This window comes from Anopheles gambiae, chromosome 2 (genome assembly GCF_943734735.2).
Source record: "Anopheles gambiae chromosome 2, idAnoGambNW_F1_1, whole genome shotgun sequence".
NCBI lineage: Eukaryota > Metazoa > Arthropoda > Insecta > Diptera > Culicidae > Anopheles > Anopheles gambiae.
In genome coordinates this window covers 26,297,648-26,315,949 of record NC_064601.1, presented here as the reverse complement: position 1 = coordinate 26,315,949, position 18,302 = coordinate 26,297,648, and the positions used below count along the sequence as shown (strand labels likewise).

Below are 18,302 nucleotides of genomic sequence, written 5' to 3'. Positions count from 1 at the left end.
GCAGTCACTACCCTTTGGCGGGCGAAATGGAAGGTACAGGAGGAGTGTGGGCGGCTCGCAACAATGGGGTGCTAACAAACGCCCGAGATGCCAAAGACTTTTCTTCTCGGGCGCAGTCTGGCGTTAAAGTTTGCGCCGCGTGGTGTATAAGTGGTGCGATTTCTTTTTCACTGCACAGTTTTGCTCTTCCTTTTCTTTCGCGGCAAAAATTGGGCGGCCCTCGTGAGGGAGAGCGAGCGAGCGAACCAATCCCCGGTACTGGCACTGGCCGCACGGGAGGAAACTTTTGCAGGTGCACATCCTATGGTCTAGGGACGGATTTCGACAGAGTTTATATAAAACGCGCGTGGCCACGGTTTGTGCACAGTCAGTATCAGCTCGGCAACCGTGGCGCGTTACGATGAGGTTCCATGCACGTGCACTGCTGTTGATAAGCCTTGCCGTAAGTTATCCAAGTGTGTGTTTGTGTGTTTTTTGGGGGAAGATCGCGGTATATGGTGTACTATGGAAAAAAGGACTTTGTGAAATAGTTAAGGGAGAAATGATAGTTAAGGGAGAAAACACAACATTGCAAATGCAAATGTAATGCTGAATTTTACTGACCAAGAGTTATTGTGAAGTGATGAACGTGACACCATATCCTAAAGACATGTAAACAATTCTACAGTGAACAATGCACTAGTTTAAAATTGAAATTGAACTACAAGTGTAATTTTTAAGGTGCTCCATAGTGAAGATTACTGATTGGATGTTCTTTTATTTTTTCATTTATTTATTGGCAACTGTGGTGAAACGCAATTCGTGCTGATGATGCAATTACAACCCCAAAACAGGTGCTTCTATGCGCGGCCAGCGGTGAAAGCGGAAAGCACAAGAAGAAAAACAGACGACACGAGGACGAGCGGTCAGAACAGGTTTACTATGTGGATCAAATAGCATCTGCTTCTGCAATTTCACCCTGGACATCGAACCGTATCATCGCCAAAACTACTGGTGAGTAGCGAGCCGAATTTCCAGAATTTCCCACCTGGAAACTTACCTCCACTCTCCGCACGGCACAGAAAATGGTAAGGAGTCCCAGTACGTGATCAACATCTCGCCGGACGACGAAGTCATCATCCACGATGACCGGGCGGCAACCGATCGCACGTCGGACCGTGGCCCGGCGGACGACCAAACTCCGCAGGACTTTGTGCACGAGGCGCTGCGTCTGCGCAAGCAGTACATGCAGAACGGTCCGGCGAACGGCGGCACTACTCCGCTGCCGGCAAGCTCGTTTGTTGAGTTTACTACAGTCAAGTATGATCACTTCGGTCCGAGCAAGGCGCCACCGGAGCGGGAAGCACCGCAGCCACACATCATCTACCACAGCAAACCTGTTCCGACGAAACCGGCCACCACCGTGGCTCCTGCGCCAAAACCGTCCGTCATGCCCACCTACCGGCCAAAGCACATTAAGCCGAAAACTACCCAACCGATGCTGGTACACACGGTCACGCCGTACGTGGCGATCGAGCACGAGCAGCCTGCACCGTTGCCAACGATGGGCTATCGGCCCAAAGAGATGAAGGCACAGGCAGCACCGAAACCGGAGACGGTAGCAAAAACGGCCCATCTGCCGGCAGGCGGGAAGGCTGCACCGGTCAAGCAGCAGGATACGGCCGCTTCCAGTGTGTACGTGCAGGCTGTACGGCCGGATGAGTCAACGTTCGGGAGCAGTAGCTACGCTACGCACCACGAGTCCGGCAGCAGCTACCAGGAGTTCCACAAGTTCACCCCCAACAGTGACACGCAGAGCAGCAGTTCGATACTGACCGTTCACAAGGTACGACCACCGCTCGAGGTGTACCGTGCCAAACCGGCGAAACACCCGCGGGAAGAAGAGCACCGAGAGTACCAGCCAAAGGGACCGAAATATCCGCGCGAAGAAGAGCATCGGGAGTATCTGCCCAAGGGACCGAAACATCCGCGAGAAGAAGAGCATCGAGAGTATCTGCCAAAAACTCCCAAACCAAAACCACAAGCACAGGTCCCGGTAGAGCTGGGACGCTATCGCCCGACAAAAGGTTTTGTGGTTGAGGAGGACCACACGCCCAGCTACCAGCCGGAGAAGAAACAACACTTCGTTTCCGAGGTGACCAACCCGCACGTGAAGTACGAGAAGGAAGTGGAGGAAAATTTCCTCAAACAACAGCAACAACAGCAGCATCAACAGCAGCAGCACCAACAGCAGCAGCACCAGTACCATCAACAGCTGGAGCATCAGCACCATCACCATCATCACCATGGCTACGAGACGTCGCGACCTGAAAAGAAGCACAAACCACAGCCTACCGAGGAGCCGCAGTACTACCCTTCCAAGAGCTACCATCCGATCGAAACGATCACGCAGGTGCAGATGGAACCGGAACCGATGCCTTCGGAGGAACCGTATCGATACAAGCCGGTGAAATCGCATCACGTCGATACGTTCAAGCCAGCAGCGCCGATTAACTACGAGCTCGATCCAAGCCCACCGGTGCAGGTGAAGGAAACGTACATTTACCATCCTGCCAAGTCGCACCACGTAGATCCGCCCAAGAAGCAGCCGGAAGTGAGCACGATTTCGTACCACGGCTCCAAACACTACGAACCCTCCGACAAGCATCTGTCCGAGGCGGTGTCGCCCGACTTCTTGAAGCTGGCAACGGCGCGACCTGCGAAGCACAAGTACGCCGACCTTCCGAAACCTTCGCCCGCACCGAGCTACTCCAAGGTGACCAGCTATCCTACGCTGCAATCTACCAGCTCGCAGCGCGAGAAACCGACCTACGATCCGTACAAGTATCGTCCCAGTCCCACGCCGGAAGTGTCCAGCGTTGGGCATGGATTCCAGAAGATCTCATCCTCGCCGGCCTCGTTCCCGAATTACATTCCAGCAAAGATTGGAGAGGCACAATCCGATGCCAGCACACCGTACAGCTACAAGCAGGGCCAGGTGGCGCCGGCCGAGACCTTCGCCAGCTACGTGCCCTCGTCTACGCCGGAATCGTTCAGTGTCGGTGTGTCGCAGGACTACCCGAAGATGTTCTCCGCATCGCCAACTCCGTACACCAAGTATGGGACGGGCAGCGCTGCACCACCAGCGTCCGACACGCTGTACGAGTTCCCGCACATGAAGGAAACGCCCAAATCGTTCTCCAAGTTCCAGGAGCCGAAGACGTACGCCAGCATTCACCCGTCCGAGCAGCCGTTCAAAACGCTCAGCACCACGATCTTCATGAAGCCGGCCGTTTCGGAACCGAGCTTTGCGTCCACCGCCGGTAAACCGATCCAAAACCTTACCACGTCGGTCGGGTTGAACGCTTCGCCGAGTGACGCTACCAAGACGGAGTACTACACCGATTCCGAGGTGACGACGTACTATGTACTCCCCAACGGCACTGAGATCAAGCTCGGAGACGACCCGGCCAAGATACCGCAGGAGTTCCGCATCACCTCGGACGATGCGTCTTTCCTCAGCAGCAACTACTCCACCAAGCTGGCGGAGGACTTTGCGATGAAGTACAACTGGGACAGTTTGCATGCGGTCGCCGACGGGGAGTTTTATCTTGGGTCTGCTTCGGATGCGGGACTGAAGGCGCTGATGAAGGATGCAGCCAAATCGTCCACTGCCAAGCACCACGAGCCGATCGAGTACATCGTGCGGGACAAGAAGAAGCTGAAACCGCTCGTATTTCCCAAGGTGCCGCACAAACCGATCAAAACGGTAACGATCTACAAGTCGACCCACCGGTCGTCGGACGATATGGAGGGTGGATTCGAGCCGATGATCGGTGTGCAGCCGCCGATGGATAAGAAGAGCGAACTGCCCGGAGGGGACGACGAGTTCTACTACACTAATGAGGCGGTCGAGCTGGAGGACGATCCGTCGAAGGCGTCCAAGAAGAATGCCGTGTTTATGCCGGGTCAGGGCATGATGGGTGGACGAATGCCCGGACCGGGCATGATGCTAAAGCTCGGACCAGGGTCCATGCCCGTGCGGGAACCACAGGGACCGGCACCGGCCCAGGACATGGACATGAGTGCGGAACCGTCGAAAAAGCACCAATACTTTGTGCTGTACCACATCGAGGACAAGGAAAAGAAGCCGTCCCGGCCGCATGTCCCGCAGCCACCGCCAACTCCAGTTGTGCCTAAGCAAGAGATACACTACCACTACAGCGAGAAGGAGTCGGAAGAGCCGGAGGTAACGCACGAACACTACAACTACCACCACGAGGAAACGATCGAAGATTCGGACGACGATATTCAGCACCACTACGTCAACCCCAACTACGGTAAGTTCAACTATCGGCCAAACATTGCGCACCCATCGTACCAGCGGCCACTGCGCGACAGTATGGGCGCTGGCAGCGAAACCACGCTGAAAGTAGTCGATCCGGATGCGAAGAATTCACGCCCGCTCGAGATCACCAAGCAGGAGTACATGCGCCACGTACAGAACGCCGTCCTGCGGTACATGCGCCAGCTGCAGGAGGAGGGCCGTCTGCCGCAGATTGCGTCCCGCGACTCGGACGACACGCAGAAAGCGTTCGAGGAGATCGATCTGGCCGCACTGCTCGGCAATGGAAATGGAGGCTTCCCGAAGCAAAAGTTCCCAGCGCTGAACGGGGCGATGCGTGCGAACGTGCCACCGAGCCCGAGCCACTACAAGCCGATGAAGTCGGTGCCGAGCTCGTCGACGTACAAACCGACACCGGCCGCGCCCCAGAATGTGAAGCTGGGCAAGAACACGTACACGGCGGGCAAGCCGCTGAAGGTAGCGATCGAAAGCATGCAGGACACGCTCAGCAGCAACGTGGATCTGACGGTGAAGGGTAACAAGCCGCTGGTGAAGCCGGACCTGTCCGCCATCGACGTGGGCCAGTCGTACCTGCACGGGTCCACGCTGGATCATGGATCGCCGTCGCCGAAGGATAGCCACAGCTACGGAGGGTCCAATGTCGGGGGCGCTTCGCCTAAAACGAAGCTCCATTTCAACCAGCAGTCGCATCACGACATCAACTCGATGCTAAACGCTAAGGAGGGAGGTCTGCAGGGATTGCGGCCGAACTTGAAGGGTTCGTATCTGGACCATGCGTCCAATAACTTTGGTTCGATCAAGGCCGGGTCGGCGAACGTTGGTGCTTCGATCAGCTTCGGCAATGGGGGAATGGGAGGGCATGGGAAGGGGATGCATGCGAGCGAGGATGAAAACAACAAGATTGCGCCCGAGGCGCTTGATGCACCGATCCAGATCATCAACGGTATTCCAATAACGAACCCGTACAACATTGACATTAACACGCTCAGGTAAGAGAACGCAAAGGGAATGGGAATTTGAACTTCTTATCGATATTCTGTGTTCATCACTATTCAGATACATGCTGGGCGGTCTCGCCCAGGCACAAGCGGAGCAGCAGCAACAGCAGCAACACACGCACAAAGAACCGACGCTCAAGCTGAAGGGTTCCAACTGGATGTCACTGCCGACAATGGCTAGCCCGACGCAGGTGTTTTCCTCGCACATACCAACCTACCAGCATCCCCCATCGGAGGTAAACAACTACAAGTACAATGCCAACTTCGATGCGAGCAACTTCAAGATAAAGTTCCCGAAGAACGGCAAACCGAAGGGAGCGTCCGGTAGTGTCGGTGATGCGGCGACCAGCGGCTCGATGAACTATGCTGCGTGGGCCGAGTCGCCCCGAGCACCGAACCTGCTGGTGAACGGGAACCACTTCAACCACGGTAATGGGAATAACAATCAAAACCATGGCAACGGCAACCAGAACCAGAACGGTATTGTAGGCAACAGCCGCCCGATGGCGGTACAGAACCATCACCATCATCAGCAGATGCAACAGCAGCAGCAGCAACAACAGCAGTTCCAACAGCAAATCCAACAACAATTCCAACAGCAGCAACAGCAACAACAACACCAACAACAGCAACACCAACAGCAGCAACAACACTTTGTGCAACAACAACAGCATCAACAGCAGCAGCAATTTATCCGTCCCAACAGAGAGTTCAACCCGGAGCTGTACCTCAACCCGAACGGGCAACTGTTCCAGGGGCTGCTGAAGCAGAACCCGATCATGAGCAAGAAGGCGGCCACCAGTGACTGGAAGCCGACCACGGTCAAACCAACGACCGGACCCTCCAAGCCGGTCAAGATTGACACCAGTCTGCGGCCACCGCCACCGGTAGTAAAGGGTTGAGGAGAGGGCGTAGCTCGAACCCTAAACAGCACCACCATCAATACCAAAGTCCGATAGAACCATCCTAACTACAAAGGCTCCCAATGCGCTGTGATCATGTACTTACACTGTTTTCTGAGCCAGTTGCCAACGTTAAAAGCATTATTCAACGCTCGCGAGATGTTTTTCAACAGCACAGCGGACAGAAGTATATAACAGTTGTTGAAAAACATCTCGCGCATGTTGAATAATGCCTTTAACGTGGAAAGCTGACCCTGTCAGCAGTATAGTATTAGCATGATGGCTAACGGCAGTCTGCTGAAAGGTGCCGAAAGGGCAGTGGTCGTCCACAGTTTAGGTGATGAAATGAAAGTATTTAGAGACATTGCATGCTTTGCATTGACGCTTCACCAGACCAGTTGCACTGGATGTTGTTCTATCAGCTTCCGTTTCTTCTTTTATTTAGTCGATAGGGGAATTAATTTATTTTTTACTCGTAAGTTCATCCTGCTAATCATCCTGGATAGTGGCTGTTCTTTGTAGAGCATAAAGACAGCCCGACGTACTCACTGTAGCTCACTATAGATATTAGGTAGTAAGTAAATAAAAGTATGATATATTGGATCGAAATCAGATCTCTTATGCTAATGATCGCAGTTCATCTTTTCGTGTGAAGTAGTGGATTCCCTAGACAGCGAAAGTAAAAAAAGAGTAGCAAGAAGACGGCTCCGTGCCCAACAAAGCGTGATCTTGATGGCGATAAGGAGCGTGTGATATATGCGGCAGTGCGCTTGACCCGTGTTGTGTTTGCACAAGGGCACGAGAGCGTGTTGAACTTGAACCCTCTTGATACTTTTCCCCGAAAGTTACTAGCGTTCGCTGGTCGCATGAAAGTGAAACATTCAACATTAATTATCTCTCCACCGTCACTGACCAACGATGATCACCACAGTTGATGCCTTCATTAGGGCGACAAAAGGGAAAAATGAAAAATTACCCTTTGTAGCGATTGTGAGGTAAGATTTGAATTAAATCTAATGCCCAGTGTAGCACACGGAAAGCGAACGAAGGGTTTAAAAATTCCACCGCCACCTTCTTTCTCGCATTTGCCCACACACATAAACCACGAACGATCGCGGGTGCGTATGTATGTGCAGCCTGTCTGTTTATGCATTCGTGTGTGCACTTGTTTAGGTTTCGCTTTTTTCTTCTCCACCAAGCCAACAAAACAACATGCATGGCGATCGTTTTCTACGCTTTCTTCCCATTGGACGTTATCGTGGGCAGTGGTCTGGCGGGTAATAAACGTCTCGCGATTAGACGCTTTTGACGCACGAACGGCTTAGTTTCGTTGTGTTTGATTTTCTGTTTGATTCCCGTGTGGTGTTGTTTTTCCATCTTTCCTTTTGGTTGGTTTTAGCTGAGTGTTAGTTTTACTACCGGAACATGCTTGTGATGAGTTGTTGTTATATATTTCTCACTCTCTCTCTCTCTCTCTCTCCCTCACTTATTCTTGCGCACACACTGTACCGCGTGCGAACATTACAAGTTAATCGTCTGCATCGCGGGTAGTGTGTGTGGTGGGCATCATTGCGCTGTAGTTTTTATCGTGAAACGTTTGCATTAATTAATTATTTATGATAAGCCTGCCGGCTGGGTGGTTTATTAACTAGAGCAAATCATCCGTAGATGGATGTGGGGTGTAGTGATTTCTTGTGGATTATCCATACACCGGCACAATCCAGCACTTGATGGATGCAATGGGGGTGAGAAAGCACAGTGAGATTTAAAACCTATGCAATTTTAAAGAAATTATGACAGCACACCATTTAAAGTGCTTCAAAGTATTAAAGCAATAGGTAATTTGTTTAAATACATTTATTAAAAATTAAAAATATAAAATACTAAAACATTGACACAGCAAACAGGTTTGCCAGGCCTGATCACGTGTTCGAAAGAGAAACCAAGACTCATTCCTCTGGTTATAACCACTTACGATCAGAGACCAAGAAGAGATGTTTGCGAATATTTTTAACTTATAAAAGTAATTATTAACTGTAATGAAAACAATTTGATTTTATAAAAAAACGATAATACTTGGCACTGATTTTTTTAAATAATACTCCACACTTAACCGCCAAAAAGGAGCTTTATTCGAAATCAAAAAAGCTCTGACCATCGCGAGCTTACGAGTTCGTTCATCTTGCACGCAAGTCATGTTCGCATGCTTTAGATCGCAATCAGTGAATACCATCTAAATGAGTTTGTTGCTTTCATTTTCTTAATTCAAGATTTTTTTCAGATTATTATGTGATTAATACTTATTGTAATAATAGTAATGAGTGTAATTTGTACGTTTTTTTAAACATTTCCACTACAGTAGCATACCCTAATCAATGTGCTCAATGAGTGTTTTTTCGCGATGCTTTAAGTTGCAAACTGGTAAAGTGGTTAAAACAATATAAAATAAATACAATAAACGTGGTAATTATGAATAAACATATACACGTTAATGGATTAGACGGTTTTGTGCTACAGTATTATAATTATTCATATAAGTCAGGAGTCATATCACATCCGCAAACCAATCGTACCTGAATCTTAATATTTCTAATCAAAATGCATAACTTTCCCACACTCTACTCGTCCTTTAATCGAGCACGTTTCCCACCAGGCACCGCGGTGTCCACCAGTGCGGACTTCTGTGTCTGATGATATTAAAATGCATCCCGCCGCGCCACAAAGCGGGCAGCGGATTGCAACGAGAGAGCGAGCGCGCGCGAGCAGAGAAATGCATAGCAAAAAAAAGTGCACCAGAAAACATGAGAAATGAAAGTAAAACCCCCGGGACTGCATCCAAGCGGGGTGACAGCAAAGCCGTGGAGAAATGACGCCAAGCTAAACGCCGGTTAAGAAACGCGTTTCCTGTGCGCTTATGCAATGCAAAACCGTCGTCCGTGGTGGGTGCATTCGGTGGGACGCAGATATATTGGGACGCGAGAAATTATGAAAGACATCGCCTGGCCGAAACAAACAACAGCCACACGTGATGCCTGAAAAGATTTGTAATACATCCCGAGGGCTTAGGTGGGTTTTCCGATCCCACCAAAAAAAAAAAAAAAAATTGGATCATATGCCCCGGAGCATAAAATTGGCAGATTATGCATACGCGAACACCGGATGTGGCGGATAAGGGTGGACAGTTGAATGACACAGTTTTGTTTCGTTTGTTTTCATCGAACGCTCGGTTTGAGCCACGCGCGATTGGCCTTAATTTAGAGGAGGCTTGTGCGGTTGAGGATTTTGGGTTTGTTTTTTGGGGGGCTTTACGAGATCCAATTTTGATGCCCTCGGGAAGTGCTACAGGCAGTGATCGGCCTGTACACAGCAAGCAAGGTTTATGTAAGCCAAATGAGAACAACGTCAAATATCATTCATGCTGTGTGCATTAAAGGAAAGGACTATGTTTTGGGTTTTTACTATAGTTTGATTTTGCGCTATTTTTCCGATTTCTATTGGATTTAAATTTAAATCTCGCTTCCAAATTCCCATTTTAATGCAACACACATCAACCATATGCAATTGCACACCTGGCATATAGATGTGCCAAAATCCGTGCGTAGGGAAAATTGCACACGCTTCCACAACGTCGTGACACTTTCTTTCCCGGTTTCGCTGCAACCTGACCAACATAAATTATGTCCAAAGCGCGCGCTCGGTCGCACTTTCGCAGCTCGTTGAGATGCCCTGTCCATAAAGGCGTCCAGCCCTGCCGACAGCGTGCCCATTTTTCTATGTCAATCCCGTGTCAATCCTGTCAGTGAGGCTGCTCCTAGCCACCGACCTCCTACACACTAATCTTCCCAACTACTCCCACAGCTTTTGCCAGTGCTTCCTGCATTTAAGGGGTAAGCGCACACACTTGTTGCGCATTTTCACTTTCCTCTCGAAACGGCTGCGGCAGCATTCACGCACCAAGCGTGCGCAACAAACTTGCATCTAGCGCGCGGGATCGCGTTCTCAGGTGGCGAGGCGAGACGTCAACCCCCGGTGTCCTGCCCGCGGAGACCCAGGAGGCCACGCGTCACGCTTGGACGCTCATTGAACTTGACATTTCGTTGCGTAATCCTACCTCGCGGCAGGCGCGTTGTTTGCGCACGTTTCACGCGCCCCTTGTGTGTGTGTGTGCAGTGCAGTTGCAGTTGGAGATGCAATTTGTGACCTTTTTTTCTTTCTTTGCTTTCCAACCGTACAAAACACGATTACCGTTTCGCTTCCCAGCTGCACGGAACCAAAATCGTCCTCCTCTCTGTTGGTGACTCGTCTCTTGTTTGCGCACACTGTGCATAACTAGTTGAGCCACACACACATACAAGCACACAGACGATACGTTAAGCTTCCGACTTCCGGCTGTCTTGCTGGGCTGGCTTCGCTTCGGATCGGATCGATAAATGGCGTTTTCCGCAAAAAAACAAAAACCGTGCAACGAAGAGGGACCACGTGCGCGCGCGCCACTAGCGAGCACATGTTGGTATGGAAGCATGCGCGGCATCATGCCCCGCGGTTGCGCCGCTTTTGATGCGGTGGGTTAGGGGTTTTTACTTTTAATTAATTATCGTTCGCTCAGGGGAGTGAGGGGAGGGAGGGGGGGGGGCGCTAGGCACTGGTGCATGTGAAATGACATTGTTTGTTTGTGTTGTTTTCTTTTTCGTTTGTTGTTCCATGATGAGTTTTTATGGCGCACTTCTAATTGGACTGGTAAGCCGTTACACAATGTGGTGATTAAAGGTAGTAAGTGATCTGATATTTTTGTAATTAAGATAACCACTTTTTAAAGGGAAAATATAAAAACAGAGACAAAAGAAATGTAAAATGAGAAACAAAGCAACACACGCGTGTAAAGAGCAGTAGGAAAAAGGAGAGGGGAAAAAAGAACGCATTTAATGAGCAAAATTTAGCAAAACATGTAACAGCTCAAGGAAAATTATAAACAAATTAAAATTTATTCAAAAAAAATGGAAAGTGGCAAACACGAGCATAAATTGTAGCACAAATAACCCACCACTGTAGAGAGGGGAAACAGAACAGAGCGAAACATGACCAAGCAATGCTTATAATTAAACACAACAAAGCTTAAGCGATCAAGATAGCGCCACACACTATTTCTAAAGGCACCAAAGAAGTAGCCTTTTGGAAAATGGGATGGGGGGGAAATGGTTTGTCCCTTCCTTTTGTTTATGCCAAGCTAATCGAGTACAGAAAAATAAGCTTGGGGTGCGTGTATCACGCGAACCTTTGCATGGACAGCCACTCTTCCCGCAGGGAGGCCCAAAAGATGCAAAACAACTCGGGGAACAATTAAACTGCGGTGTGCATAATAAATCAACTGCATTTCAATCGCCTTATGACCACACTCACGGCCCTCACGGTGCCGATGCTTTCGTCTGCCGAGCCCTTTCCAATACAACTCCGGAACAACGCGCGAACGCACGATCGCCGCTCGCTGCACGATGCAGCTGGATGCACATTGCTTGCAAGGAGGAGCTTGCGGTCTATTCCATTAGGCAGCAGGGGGCAGTAGCGATGAATTAATTTCCACCTGAGAGCAACTTCTAACCTCTCCAAGCTTCAAGAAAAGGGAGAGAAAGAAAACGCCAGCCAGTTCAACGCGCTCTGGTCCACAAAATGAATTGAAGGCTTGTTGAGGTTGATCGTTGAGCCGTGAAATCGTCCTAAATCCCTTCGCATAATTCCCACAAAAACATCATAACTAGTCTATGGTGGCCTGTTGCTGCTTGGTGCCTCAGTTTTGGTGGGTGGATTACTGCGCCATGTAATGCTCTCTCACCGGCTACAAGCCATCATTTATGCAATGCGATGACCATAAAATTATAAAACCGAACCGTTTTGTGAATAGGCAAAAGGCTTCGCAGAGGCAGGCGAATACGTGCCTTCTCGACAGGTTGCAGCAAATGACGATTGGTGTCGAACCCGCGGCATGTTGCGCGATGCACTTTAATAGAGCGCAGCTAATGGAGCTAGAAGATCCGATCCGGCAGGGGCCAGCAGCACTGGTAGACTGGTGTCTGGTGTCTTGTTGTGTTATGCCAGCAAACGCAGATCAACAGATCAGGTTGGTGAGGTGCTTGGCAAAGATCAATTGAATGGATAGATCAAGTTTATCTGAACCATATCTCCATAGCGCTAACGCACCGCTATCAATTTCATCTTTAAAAGCTCTCTTTTATTCTGTCAATTTAGCTGTCCCGGCTCTGGCGGTGGCGCTTACAGTAGTTTGAAGCTGTGGATCGTTTTTTTTTACATTTCATCCCCCATAAGACACAAAGACACATAATAGGGACCCACGAGCTCCAGTGAAAGAAACTCCCAACTTCGTTCTTCACGCTGCCGAACGCCGATTACGCAAAAGGGTCGCTCCCTGCTTTCCCTTTGCGCCTGCTGCCTGGTGACGTATGGGAAGTTTGCCTCCCATTTCTCGCTGCTTACTGTTACTGTTTTAGCGCCTCACAATTTATGGTTTTATTACTGGTGCTGGAGTGCATTGAAATCTTTCCATCGCCATTAGACGCGATCCCCGCGAACCGCTAATTCGAGCGTTCAGGGAGAAAGACAGACACACATGGCATATCGACGATCGGCTGAACTCACATTACGTGAATGCTTTTGTGCAGTGCAGTGCGGTGTGTATTGTCTAGCCGAAACCTGTACCTGTGCGACGGTCGGAGGGATCGGGAAAATTGCGAATTGGGGGAAAAAAGGTGCGCACATTCGTCGCTTCTCCCAGGCGCCCCATCATATCGGGGGCCCTTACCCTTACCGCTGCCGCGTGCATCACGATCGCACGATCATCTCTCAACCGTCCCGTTCGCACCCGCTGTTCTTTAGGGTTTAGTTGGAGATACATTTTCTTTCCCTTTTTTTTGGGGTCGCTCTCGGCCCGACCCGCTTATTTCCATCGCTCAAAATTGGCACATCGATTATGATTGCAAGTTGATCGGCCCCAAGTGCTGCGGCACGGTGAGAGTTGGTGCATTGTTAGGGCGGCGAACGGTTGCATGCACATTTCTGCACACTTATTCGTGCATCAATTATAGGAGAACTAGTACAATTTGCAAAATAGTACCGAAAGCTTCCAAAACAGAAGTACTTTTCGCACAAATAATGGTACTTCTGCTTTGGCAGGATTAATAAACGCTCGTCCCATGGCGTAACTTCCGGTCATTACGCGTTACCACGTTTCGATCAATTGGAGCCAACCTCCCCATTAGAAGAGTAAACGACCACACACACACACACACTCTCCCATTGGGGAGGGTACGATGATGAGTTCAAGATTCAAGTCGTGATCGTTTCGCAAGCAGGAACCATCACGAGCGGTGTAGAAATTGTTTCCAACTACTTCCCTGAACATCGTCCACCGGGACCGGGGTATGATATCAATTTGCGTTCCAACTTCTTCGACACGGTCGGCTTTATGACACACTCCGTTTGCCGACTTCCACCACTTCGACGCCCCTCTAGAGCTTGTTGAGTGAACGAGTTTTGGTGCAACTCGTGCTTCCTGTTTCGATAACTTGTTTTTTGCTTCATCTTTTTGTGCCTAAAACTATGTTACGTTGCATCTGAAGTCACAGCAGTTTACAGACATGATCTTTACCTTTAAACTGGACGTATTCTAGCGAAACGAATTCTCATGCACCTTGAAGTAAGCACCGATCACCAACGATTGTGTTGTTTTCTGTATCATCTGCGATGGGGGAATTCCCTTTTCCGGTCGGGGCAGCCTGTACACGGTAAACCTGTCGCACCTGGCAGAAGAAAGTAGATCCACCGCTTCCACCCGACGCGACATGACACCCAGCCTGGTCGGGGCCAGCCATCTCTCGTTAAGGATGATCTCCACGGTTGACCATGGACTAGGCGTAGTAAAAGATGCAGTAAAAGATGGCCATTAGATAGCGTGGCACGCGTGATGGAAACCGGCGATCAAGAGTGAAATGGCTTTCGCCGGCCCTTTTTCGCTTCGTTTCGCTTGACCATGCGGGACATCACCGTCGCTCCGTCGTCGACGGACTGGCTGGCCGACAAGCATCAGGCTGAGCAGCGCAACCGCTCAATTGGGTAAGCTTGATCATGAGAAATCAATTTACTGATCGACACGGACAACTTCCCAAAGGGTTAGGGTCTCCCTTTACGATAGGGTCGAAAGTATGCGCGTGTACCGGTATCGGTCCCGTTCCAGCAAAATGGATGAGCTGCGTTACTGCCCTTTGCGTAAGCTCTGCGTGGTGCGTATCGAAAACGGTCAACGCAGCTGTGTGGCACGTTGAGTCGAAAGCAAATCCCCGAAAGCTGAACCATTGTGGTGGCGCCAGATTGTGTCACACACAAACACACACACACACACACACACACACACAGGGATATTGAAATAGGGCTAATAATTTGTTTGTTTTCTCCCGCTGCAAAAGCGATCAACTTGTTTGCGAGCTTTAGTTGTGACGTTGTGGCGCAGCATAATTGGAGAAGGTAAAAATGATACATCAAACCGGAGATCTCATTACCAGGACACTTTTGAATGTAGTGCCTGCCCACTGTCCATTGCGCCACGACAATTAGAGTCATTTTGTTTTGTTGCGACGTAATGTGATAGGATTTTCCTGTAAGCATAATAATCGAGCTCTGGGCACGGGAGATCATTTGTCGGTCTTTTTTCCTCACATTAGGTAACGCTAAGGGTAAGGGTAGAGCGGATCGGTGTAATTCTTGGTTAATGAGGTAGTTTGGGAGTATAATGTGTTGTTATGACATTGGAGAATTAACGTTTGATTCAATTCAACTCTGTTTATCATAACAATATATTTAACAAGTATTTGTATGATCTAGTGAAGATCATATCAGATTAATAAGATATCCGATAAATTTTGTTGTAACTCTTATTTTTAGAGATTCGATAACTTCAACATAGAATGTAGGGCATTAAAATCACTTGAAGTCTTCATGAGGATCTACTTCAGATATCTGAATAATTCAAGTATCTTCAGCATAGAATAAAACACATAGGACATTTAGATCACGTGAGATCTTCATTAGGACCTAGGGGATCGTCCGTCTTTCCCTTTCTCGCCTCTTACCACCAACCCTTTCAAACCATTTCCAGAGCGCGAGCTCATTTCCAACGCATTCACTTTCGCTTTCGCTGGGCCCGTTTGGTGCACTTTTCCATCCCAACCACTCCCACCACCACCACCACCAACACTACTACCATGGGCACACACGGCCGAACCGATTCGTTAGTTCGTTAGGAGGGGCACACCACTATAAAGCCCGCCGACGGTAGCCACCGAAGACATCACAAACCATCGCAACCCGTCCGCGTGCAGTCGTGTCGACTATCTCGAGTGTTGTGATCCCGTTGTGGTGTTACCCGTTCGAAAAGCCGTTCGTGTTTGCCTGTGCAAGTTTCCGTTTCCGGATAGTGTGCCCGTTTAGCAGGAAGCAACCGTTCGTACGAAAATGTTCAAGTCTATTGTGAGTAGTGAGAAGTGATGGGGTTGACCGTTTTCCCAGTGTTGAATGTTCTCGTGCTCGTGTCGAGGAAGTTGAAATTCGCCCGAAAATCTAACATGATGTGATCTACCCCTTTCGCAGATATTCGTGACGCTGTTTGTGGGCGTGTGCTATGCCGGTCTGATCCATCATCATGATCATGATGACGATGTGTCCGAGACGGAGCATCATCACAACATCGAGCATAAGCATGCGACGTCGCACCAGAGCTTCAAGTTCCACCACTTCCACGCCGTGCCGGTGTACGTGAAGAAGGAGGATCAGCAGTTCCTGAAGCATCCGGTTGAAATTTCGGGCCTCAAGCACAACCTGAAGGTGGGTGGCGTTTGGGTTTTTGGGGGAAGAAACCGCAGCAGTTGAGAGGGCTCCAATATATTGATCTACATATTCTACGCTCCTCCTCCAGATCGTCCATCCCGAGACTGAGCAACATCATGGCCACGGGCTGACGCTGGAGAACCACAGCGAGTTCGAGAGCAAGCTGCACGGCGGACACGGATACGATCTGGGCCATGCCGGTTCGGAGCATATCGGCCAGGAGCACGGTTACGGTGGCCACGAGTTCGAGCAGCACCAGTTCGGCCACGAGCTGGATGAGCAGGAGGAGTAAGGTGCAGAATGGGGACAGCGCGCGGTCATTACGTGCATCGCGTGTGTAAAATGTGATATAGTCATTTAATGTTTAATCTCACCCGCCTCATCCACACCCCGCAAGATGGCTAAGGATCCATAAGTATTAATCCATTTCGCTCCAGTCGTGTTTTTAGTAGCCACTCACACAACAAACAAATTCCGATCATTCGAATCATGACAAAGTATTATTATTCCACTCTGGAAGAGACTTTTGCAGTTGTTAGATAACGTGGACAGTAATTTAGATTCATGAAGCCTCACTCAGCCTTTGTGTGAGAGAACGTGTTTTCTCTTCTCAGTGCAAGCTGTTAAGGGTTAAATGTTACTTGTTGTTAACCCTTAATATGACTCGCGAGAAGCTGTCCACATTTGGCACAAAAAACGTTGTAAACTAAAGTCGAAAAGACTGACGAAAGACAAATTCTACACTGGCAAACACGCTACGACTGAATGAACTATTAAATGATCATTAATAAAATCATGAAAAATATACTGTTGAGAGCGGAATTACTTCCCATTAAAAATGATATCACAATTAAAATGAACGCTTTCGATTAGTTAACATATTAAGCGAATTAGCAATATTTATTAGTGTGGCATAATACAAGAAGCCATCCATAAATCCTTATCTCTCTCTCTCTTTTTGCTCTTTCTCTCTGCCACAATTAAGCACAGTTTACAACCTCTATTCGTCCCAATTCCCCAAACGCATCCTTACATAGTTTACCTTTAGATGTCCTTGTCTTGCTTCTTCTTCTGCACCAGGCGCTCCTCCAGCTGGTCCAACCGGTCGGTCATGGCTTTGAGCGAATCCTTAATCCCACTCTGGATCTCGCTGTAGCGCTGCATCGCAATCACCAGGCTTTCCTCGAGCAGCTCGTTTGCCAGCTTCTGCTCGCCGGCCGTCTTCGTCATCGCACTGAGCTGCTCGCTAACGTCCGGCACATTGCGGAAGTATTCCGCGCCGAGCGTCGGTTCGAGCGATTTGATCTTCTGCAGCGTCTCGAACGTCCCGGCCAGATCGTTCGCTATCGTGTTTATGTACATCTCCTTCGCCTTGATGTCCTGCTTTTCCTCCAGGTAGGCCGGATCTAGGTACGCTTCCAGCTCGTCCTTCCGCTTGAACGATTCCAGAATGGCGCCACGGGCAGCACCATCCGCCAGGTGGCCGGTGCTGGCCGACGGCAGAAAGGACGCCGCGGACAGGATGGCATCGGTTAGGTTTTCCGCCTGGCTCTCATCGGTTGGCAGCGGGCCGAGCAGTTGGTTTAGATTATCAATGCGCTTCTCGATCACGTTCAGTGCATCCATGTTGGGGTTGGGAAGGGACGACGGAGGATGGGAAATCTCTGGAGACAGGTGGAAATTAGGTGGTACCGTTAGAAATCGATCGATGAGGTCATCGGGGAATTGGCACAAGCGTGATAAGCTGCAGCCGGACAGCCGAAATTGCTTGATGAGATGAATATCTGCAACTTACTGTAGAGTGTTTTATCACAGAAATCACAGAATTGTGAGTGAAGTTGTTTAATTTCTATAACTTTTATCGAAAACTTTGCTCCGTTCCGAATGTAAACAAATATTTTTCTGGTGCTGTCAACAGTGCGAAGGAGCATGTGGTTCAGGTTGCATCGTCGCGTGCCAACTGTCGAAAGATGGCCGATAGAAAATATTTTGTTTTGATAAAATGCGTTGTATTCAGCATCCAGAACAGAAGGATATTAATTTACAAGCCTTGTTGAAGAAATCATGCTACTTGCATTAATTTTTTCATTTTACATTTTCCAGTTCGCGCAGTAAGAAGAACTGAACCTGCCGCCATAAACCCAATTTACTGTCACAATAGAAGTTTCG

General features: G+C 49.2%; 3 protein-coding genes across 3 annotated transcripts; 2 read left to right on the top strand and 1 right to left on the bottom strand.

Moving 5' to 3' along the window:
- Positions 1–26: 26 nt before the first annotated feature.
- Positions 27–6,872, top strand: LOC11175469 (uncharacterized). The gene is made up of 5 exons (XM_003436182.2): positions 27–33; positions 228–442; positions 834–993; positions 1,062–5,334; positions 5,402–6,872. The coding sequence occupies exons 1-5, from the start codon at positions 27–29 to the stop codon at positions 6,243–6,245; spliced, it is 5,499 nt and encodes a 1,832-aa protein (XP_003436230.2). The 3' UTR covers positions 6,246–6,872.
- An 8,717-nt stretch (positions 6,873–15,589) lies between these two features.
- LOC1273222 (histidine-rich glycoprotein) lies at positions 15,590–16,938 on the top strand. The gene is made up of 3 exons (XM_312177.4): positions 15,590–15,776; positions 15,897–16,130; positions 16,222–16,938. Exons 1-3 carry the CDS (start codon positions 15,762–15,764, stop codon positions 16,423–16,425), a joined length of 453 nt encoding a protein of 150 aa, XP_312177.3. The 5' UTR covers positions 15,590–15,761; the 3' UTR covers positions 16,426–16,938.
- Positions 16,939–17,002: 64 nt separating this feature from the next.
- On the bottom strand, positions 17,003–18,201 carry LOC1273223 (uncharacterized). The gene is made up of 2 exons (XM_312178.5): positions 17,929–18,201; positions 17,003–17,797 (listed from the first exon to the last, which is right to left on the bottom strand). Exons 1-2 carry the CDS (start codon positions 18,062–18,064, stop codon positions 17,178–17,180), a joined length of 756 nt encoding a protein of 251 aa, XP_312178.4. The 5' UTR covers positions 18,065–18,201; the 3' UTR covers positions 17,003–17,177.
- Positions 18,202–18,302: the final 101 nt, after the last annotated feature.